Raw genomic sequence first — 8,045 nt, forward strand, 5'->3', positions numbered from 1 at the left:
GTCTGTGTTTGTGCTGAACTCCTCACACACACACACACACACACACACACACAGTGTTGGGGAACTGCTCCGAGCACCGATGATGGCAGAACTCTCACAGCAGTTTCTGGGGTCGGGAGTTTGTTGACTGTCACTGTACATTCAGCACTGACTCCCACTTACAAAGGACTTTTCAAAGACCTTGACTGTCACAAAGGTGGCGCTAGAGTAGGTCTAGCCAAAAAAATCCCCAAAAATCCTCCATTTAATGCTTTAAAAAAAAAAAAAAGACAACATATTTGTGCTGTTGATTTGAATGAGCATGTGCTTGAGGCCTGGTCAAGTTTCCGTCCTTCACTCCTTCATTTGTCTTTCAGAGCAGGTCAGTCCACTCCCACCTGTCACTCAGCTCGAAGAGAGCCTACAGTTCCGTGAATAAACCTTCTTTCACGTCTCTTTTTTTTTCGTCTTCTTTTTTCAAACCTGTGGATTGTTAAGTCCATGTGCTTCATTTCTCTTTGTGTTTAACATAGTAAGAAAACAGATTCACATGCTCTAAAAGTCATACACGCTGTACATTAAAATCTACAGATATTTTTTTTTAAAGCTCTCAGTATATCGAAACGAAAAACCGACGGAACTGAAAAACTGTTGTCCCACCGATCGAGAAACAGAGACACAGAGACTGAGGATGGTGGACTGTTTTGGTTTTTTTTTTTTTGACCAAACGTCCTCTGGTTTTGCTTTTCTTCTTTTGTTACAATGTCAGTTTTTTTGTTTTGTTTTCTTTAGGTAATGTTGAGTTCTTACGACGACACAATAGAAATCCGCCATAACAGGGAAAAGTAATCAGTAACAATGAATCATTTTTACAGTGACTTTGTGCTACGAGTCGAGCCCAAAAAAAATACTAATATCATAAGGACAAACAGAACAACCAAATTCATTAAAACTATAAGAAATTATACATCGTAAAAACAAAAACAACTGGTCAAACGTCTAATTTTTTTGATTACTACATGACTCTACGGTTCCGTAGGTGTTTTGTCAGTATACGATCTATAAACACTATATATTAGAGGGTTGTTTTTTCCATTCTGTCTGTTGATGGAGAGAGTAAAGGTGCATCACGTCTGTCTGTGCTTAAGTCTGTGCTGACTGCAGTCATTTGAGACCAAACCCATGACAGGACAGTGCTGGAGAACTGTCCATCTGTCCGTCTGTCTGTCTGTCTGTCTGTCTTTTCCTCAGTCTGACTTCGTCCCTCGCTCACCCACACACACAAAGACATATACACTCAACCACACAAAGTGCTGGGTTACCATCTGTGAGTGCTGCCTCAGTTGGCCAGTAGTCAGCTGGCAGCCAGATCAGACAGTGGCCAATATGCTCCCTAATGGTCCAAGTCAGATGAATGAGATTCTCTTTTGTCTCCGTCTTTTTCTCATTTCTCTTTTTCATCTGGATCTCCCCCGTCCACTCTCCCCCTTGATTCACTCTGCCTTCCCCTTCCTTGACTAATTTAACTCCTGTCAAATTGTTTCCCTGCTCTCTCTGTCTGGATCTCTCTCATTATCCACGGCTCTGCACTCTCTCTGCCGTTGCCCTGCTGGATTTATTCTCACAGATCAAAAATGTAAATGTGACATGGTGTGGCACCCTCTCTGGTTGAACACGAGACTTCCTTTTAATAGAACAAAAACTGAATTTGTGTTCGCTGCTAGATTCTCTCTTTCTTTTTTTTTTTTTGTTGTCATTTTGTAATATTTAGAAAAATCCTCTTTAACCCTAGATTTGATTAGGCAGTAAGACGGTCTGAGTGCCGTGTCAGCACAGATGGGATGTCAGAGTAACATGCCAGAAGGGACTCACTAGTGTGTGATCACATACAGTAAAGGATGCTTGGATCACCATGTCAGGCTGAGTAAAGTCTCAGCAGTGAACTGTGGACTCTGGGGGCTGTGGTTTGCAATTTTTGTGAACTGGTGGATGAAAAAAAATGTGGGTGTCACGAATGCACAAAAGAGGGAGCGGGGAGAGGATTATGGTTGTCAGCGTGTCTGGTACGGTGATGGAGGGAGAGGAGCAGCGGCGATGGGAGGAATTAGGAGGGAGGAGGTGTTTAAGTGAATCAACGATATCGACACAAACGATTCTGCCTAGCTGTCTGATTTTTATACCTTCAAAAAACTTTCTTATATGTATATATATTTATATATATTTTCTCTTTTATACTTCTTCATTTATTTTCAGCATCACGGGTGGGACGTATTTTCATCTCGGAGAATTTCAGCGAGTACTGCCAGCCAGTCCAGGAGGACCATTCGATGCCGTCAGCATAGGAGGTGTGCTGACCGCGCAGGTACTGGCCGTTGAGGTTGGACGTGTGGCAGTTGCGGTACCACCAAGCACCGTGGTAGAAGGAGGCGCAGTTATTCTCGGAGTGGTCGTTGTCCCTGTCTTTAGTGGTGAACTTCATGCCGTTATGCTTCAGCAGAGAGTCACCTGGTGACGTGAAACACAGAGGGAAAAAAAGACAATTTTACTCAGTCAGTAAATCCAAAGATACAGAGATACATTTCTAAGGTCGTTTCCTATTCAGTTTAAGTCCAGTTATAATTCGTTTTAAGGCAGAAACGCTTTATTTTGATTGTTTAAATACAGAAATATTTGTGCAAAATACCAACGCCAATCTCAGATTCCTTGCTTCTCACTTCTGGGATTCCAGTAACACTGATGCAGCAACACAAGTATGAGATTCACAGGATAAAAAAACAGTGACGGACGATGAGACTCCGGACCTGGTCATTTGGGCGGATTTTTCTTCGTTTTTTAGATGAGACTCCGGACCTGGTCATTTGGGTGGATTTTTCTTCTTTTTCTTTTTACTTCCTGATAGCAGACAATGACATCAACTCAGGGCAAGAAACTCACACGAGTAAAGAGTGAACATCAACTACGACTGTCCTGGTACAGTGTGGCCAGCCCACAGTAGACCAGATGATGATGTTCAGAGTTTAAAAGTCTTGACTGGTAATTGGACTGTGAGTATGGACTACAATAAAAGGCACTGGTAAAATGGAGATAAAAGTATTTTAGAAAAATATTGTTAGAGTTCACCTGTAGGTCTATTCAGCTACTGCAGTCAGTCAGTCAAATTATATAAGGCTTTTTGATTAAAATTTAATTAAATTTCATTAATTAATGCATTATTGAATGACCTTCCCATCACTACTTTATTTATCAAAATTATTTTAGTTACAATCCCTAAACATTTGGAAAGAATTGTTTTGTGTAACAGTACTACAGCAATGGGTCGACCGACATTTTCAAACTGTCTAATTCTACTCTTCTTTGTTTGCTTAATATTTACAATAGTACCAGATCTGGACGGCAGACAAACACATCTAATCTAAATAGATCTAAATAGTCAAACATTAAATCATTTAATCTGTTAAAATAATTGACCTTCCAGAATGTTGGTCAGGTGACCTTTATGATTCTCACTTTACTTCCCCCCCCCAAATAATCTGTCCTGTTTTGCTGTAGTGTTTACACAACAATAACAAGAGTTCAAGTTTAACATCGAGCGTACTTTGAAGAAAACGTTCATTTCTGAGATGACATCTTGTGCTGCCAGTCTCCGACCCCAGAAATCAGTAATTAGACGGATCCACGAGTGATTAAATTCACAATGGTGTCGGACTTTTCAATTAATCACTTCCATAAAGAGTGGGGGAGGACAGATAAAAATAAAGCACCGCAGTTCTCCCACGTATTGAGTCTCATTATCTAAAGGAGGAGGTGAGACAGACGGCTTTGAAGCCAATATATCAAAGGTTTTACACTGACCTTTCGCTTTTTTTTTTAAACCCACTTCTCCATCTTCTTTTTGTCAATAAATTGTCAGAAACCACGTTAAATGACTGAAAATGAAATCCTAATCGAGTTCATAAAATGTAAAATTTTATTTTTATAGGGGTTGTTTTCATAACTACATCAAAGTCACGCTCACATTAGTCAATAAAAAGGCGTCTCTTCCTCATCCTGTAATTGTGAATATGACAGTGATGTAAGACCACTGCAGGGATGCGGCACACCCCGGTTGCATCACCCTCACTCTCTGAATCCGGTCTGCATGGAAACACTGATTTACACGATGAAATAGTGGAATAATAAAGAACTACTCACTCAGTAAAGATTTTTCACTGGAAAATTGTCTACATCAATAACTGTATTGTAAGACGCTGCTCAATTGAGCGTCAGGATGCAGTGAACGCAACGCCCGCGCACACACTGGTGTTTTTGTTCTTTTAGTAAATGACCTCATATTGCTCAGTGAACTCCTTAATCCTCCCTGTTACTCCTTTTTTCCTTTCTTCATGAAGGAGGTTTCACACCGCGGCCAACAGTCAATGGAAGGATGAAGGTGAGGAACAGAATGTGAGACAGCTCGCCGGCCGCCAGGTGCTGACTAACAGCTTGTCAGGGTATCAAAGAATCCTTAATTGCCCAGGATGTGGCCAGCCAGCTCCTTAACCTATCTCTGTCCTACACCGCTCTCCATTCGACATTGCCATGGCAACCAGTCAGGAGGCAGAATGATCTGACAGACGTGTCTGATATTAATATCGTGTGCTGCTGAACATCAGGTGGAAAAGGGACGCAGGGCGAGAAAAGTGACGGAACAGCTTAGTCATGTCAAGGATGGGGTGGTGTTCCAAGGATGTACAGGAGGGAGGTAGAGGGGGAGGAGGAGGGAGGGGTCGGGTGAAGAGGAACACCTAAAGGCTCATTTACAAAGCGCTGGGTGTCATCCATAGGAGGCCGGGGCCTCAGAGTCTCCTCTGATGCCCATTAGGCTCCAGCTGCTCCCGACCCAAATGAGCACCTGTCAGCTGATGGGAGAGCGGCTTCACTGGAGACGACTCGTAAAAACTGGTGGCAGAGGGAAACGGGGCTGAGAGCACGAGCGTCCCCGGATTTTAAATGACTAGAATTTACCTGGATTTTAATGTGAGACGTGTGGACGAGTTCCACATCCGTCCGTTTGTGCTTTTTTCATTAAACACAGATTACGTCTTTCGTCTCCTCACTGGTTTTTATTAAGTTACTCTTTCTGCTGCCTCTGTCCCCGTGACTCTTGTCTTCACAGTGACTTACCACAGCCTGGATTCTGGAGTCACACCTGTCCCCTTCATTCCTACATCCTAGTTACTGCCAGCTCTGCCTAGCTTTCTCCCCTCCTTCATATCTCATATCTGTCCCCATTCTCTCCGTGTTCTCAGAGTCGACCTCCCCAAAGGTCCTTTAAATTGCTTTTTCATTTTCAGCACCAGGTTTTTGTTTATGCTGCAGCTCAAGCGGCGCAATTAATTGGCAGTAATTTAATCAAGGAGACAGGTTGCTTGGCTTGGATCTGATGGTTTGGGAGCAGCGACACAGACAATAATAGCCTGTAATCATTTTTACAACTGTCTGCACGCTTTAACAAGTGGACACATCCACAGCACTGTAAAATAATTTACTGTTATTTTACCCCAAGGCTGCAGGAGCTACAATGCAGTTTAACACTGGTGGGCACAAATGTATGGACTAAAAATAGAAATCCATGCCGGCAAAATCGACCTGATTCACAGAGACCTGCACACAAACCTGCACTTCCAGAATAGTCTCCAATAGTCAAGGGGTAGCCATCGTCGTCGGGGTCCACTGAGAACAAGCCCACTCCAAAGGTACCGTACTGGGCGTAGGCCGTGCTGTTTTCAAAGTCCTCCAGATCGATACGCAGCTCGTAGTTCCCCTGGACAGACAGAGTGTGGATCTGCTTCAGCCCTGTGGAGGAAGAAGAAACACAGCCAGACTTAGACCAAAGCAATCCGTGGCAAAGTGCTGCCATTGTTCTGGGTAAACAATATAAAGCTCTTTCAGAAGCCTCGTCACACCTTACATTTTCTGGGAATTGGACATAATGTGGTTTTTGCCCCATTTAGAGTCTCCCCTCTCATGTGTAGGCTGTCCTTCCAAAACAAGATTAGAGTATCAGAAAGGCAGGGTGTCTGCTGCTCGGAGTTCAGTTCAGGCAACCAGGGAGATCAGCTGAATCCATTTATGTGGTGTGAGGGGAAAATATGATGGGTATATGTGGTGACATGGATTTTTACATTCTAAAAAAACTGAAGTTTGACAATTGATGGCCTTTATCCTTCAACTTTATTTCAGAGAAGAACAAATAATCCTGTAGAGACCAGGGATGGCTCGATACCACGTTTTTATGTCTGATCCCGATGCGGCAGCTCGCAGTATCTGCTGATACCGATATAATTTGATACCATATCCTTCCTGCATGCTGTGGACTGGTGTTGCTGAGGAGATGGTGTCGTCGTTTACGGCATGTCACGCAAAGTAAAGTTGAGATTTTGGGCTTAAGTATCGAATCGGATGGGTTATAGTTGTAATTCTTTTGGCCATGGGCCTTATGTTTGACCCCCTCTGGATGACATGAATTATACAATAAAAAATAAAAAATGAGGTCATCAGTAATATGTAAATACTTCAGAGTATGGTTTCAGAAGAGTTTTGTTGTGTTGCATGTTTCTACAAATATGTTCAGTCGCTAATTAGCAATTACTAATTATGTTTTGATTAACTGCTTTTGATCCAGTATTGTGTCCCTGCTAATTAAAACTGAAGAAACTCTCTTGATTGCACCTCATTTCCATTATCATCATAGCATCATTACTACGTCCTAAATTCACGCTACGCTTTAAGAGAAGACAGAGTACGGCTCTAACGACTTTCTGATTGTGTATTTCTGCTTGGAGTCATCGCTTATGATACAATTCCTTCCGCGGCTCCGGCGTTTAATGAGACACGCAGATCTTGAGGTTGAACGCTCCGAGCTTTCCGTCACTTCATCGGGGGCCCTGAGCCGATCTTTTAATCGTAGCTCAATCCTTCAGAGAAAGTGTAAAAGACAGAAAGGGCTGCAGGGAAAGGGTTTCCATCCCTTTTTCCTCCGCCCCCCCCCCTGTTCTATCTTTGCCCCTGCTGTGTAGAGTGATGGCTCTTCCCTGGGCAAGTTTTCCTCTCCTGGGTTGATCAAAGGTAAAAGAGGAACTTTGTGTCAGGTTGAGAGGAGAAAGGGAAACCTGGGTGCCTTCCACACAAACCCTAGTCAGGAAGACAAACAAAAGTGAACTCAGCCCCAAGACTCCGTTAACCCGCCGTTCTCCATGCTAACAAACGTGTTTACAGTGTTTTCTTTGGAAGAGGGGAAAAGAAAGAGCGTTTGGGAAGAATGCACTGATGGAGATGCTTCAAAGGCTTTCTGTGGTTAAAAGGAAAGTTTGGGTTTGGAGCCTGTAGGTACAGCTGCAGGCTGCAGCTGCAGGATAAAGCTTGGTTTTACCGCCTGGTAATTTGATTTTCAAACTGAACTTTCCTGTTCAGGACTGGCCACGCATGAAAGGAGTCACTGTAATTTCGAAGGACTGAAGATCCAAACCACCAAAGAAACGTTGCTTTTTGTAATTCTGAGCTTTAACAAATCCTTATTCAATTACCTTTTATTTTTCTTTATTAAATCCGACATATTCATCACAAACTCACAAATTATTCATCAGACCAATCTAACCTGTGGTTTGTGGTTTTACATTTGACACCTATTTGGTGCTTTGCATGTATTTTGGTATGGCTGTTTAGCAGTACATCCACCAGGGGGCATTACTTTTAGTTCTTTTATCAAACAGTCACAAACATTGACTGAGGTTGTGAAAATGATGGTTGCAGTTATAAAAAAATAGAATTGTCTAAAAAAACTTGGATCTGACCCTTAAGACCTTCAGGGTGAACAAAGACATAAAGACGAACGTCCAGTCTTAAAAAACTCCCACCCCTGGGGGGCACTTCAGGTCCGTAAACCCCCCACGTCCAGCCAAGATGAGACGGTAAAAATAGTGGAATTTAGATCTTGATGTCATTTCTTTTTTCTATTTAAATGATTTAGTTTGGTATCTAAATCTGTGTATTAGCTGTTGGCTCTAACCGCTCGTCAACTGCGTGGC

General features: G+C 42.6%; 1 protein-coding gene across 4 annotated transcripts in view; it reads right to left on the minus strand.

Annotated features, from left to right (window-relative positions):
* Positions 1-1,715: 1,715 nt before the first annotated feature.
* Positions 1,716-8,045, minus strand: part of fibcd1b (fibrinogen C domain containing 1b) — a 121,171-nt gene continuing 114,841 nt past the window's right edge. For all 4 annotated transcript variants that reach the window (XM_025062467.1, XM_017038968.2, XM_008325829.3 and 1 more), the window contains 2 exons: positions 5,635-5,814; positions 1,716-2,484 (listed from right to left, as the gene is read on the minus strand). In XM_025062467.1, the coding sequence (XP_024918235.1) occupies positions 2,219-2,484; positions 5,635-5,814 (446 nt within the window). In that variant the 3' untranslated portion in view covers positions 1,716-2,218. The remainder of the gene's footprint in view (positions 2,485-5,634; positions 5,815-8,045) is intronic.

The sequence above is a fragment of the Cynoglossus semilaevis genome, chromosome 14 (assembly GCF_000523025.1).
Source record: "Cynoglossus semilaevis isolate Cse_v1.0 chromosome 14, Cse_v1.0, whole genome shotgun sequence".
In the NCBI taxonomy this organism is placed as follows: Eukaryota; Metazoa; Chordata; class Actinopteri; order Pleuronectiformes; family Cynoglossidae; genus Cynoglossus; species Cynoglossus semilaevis.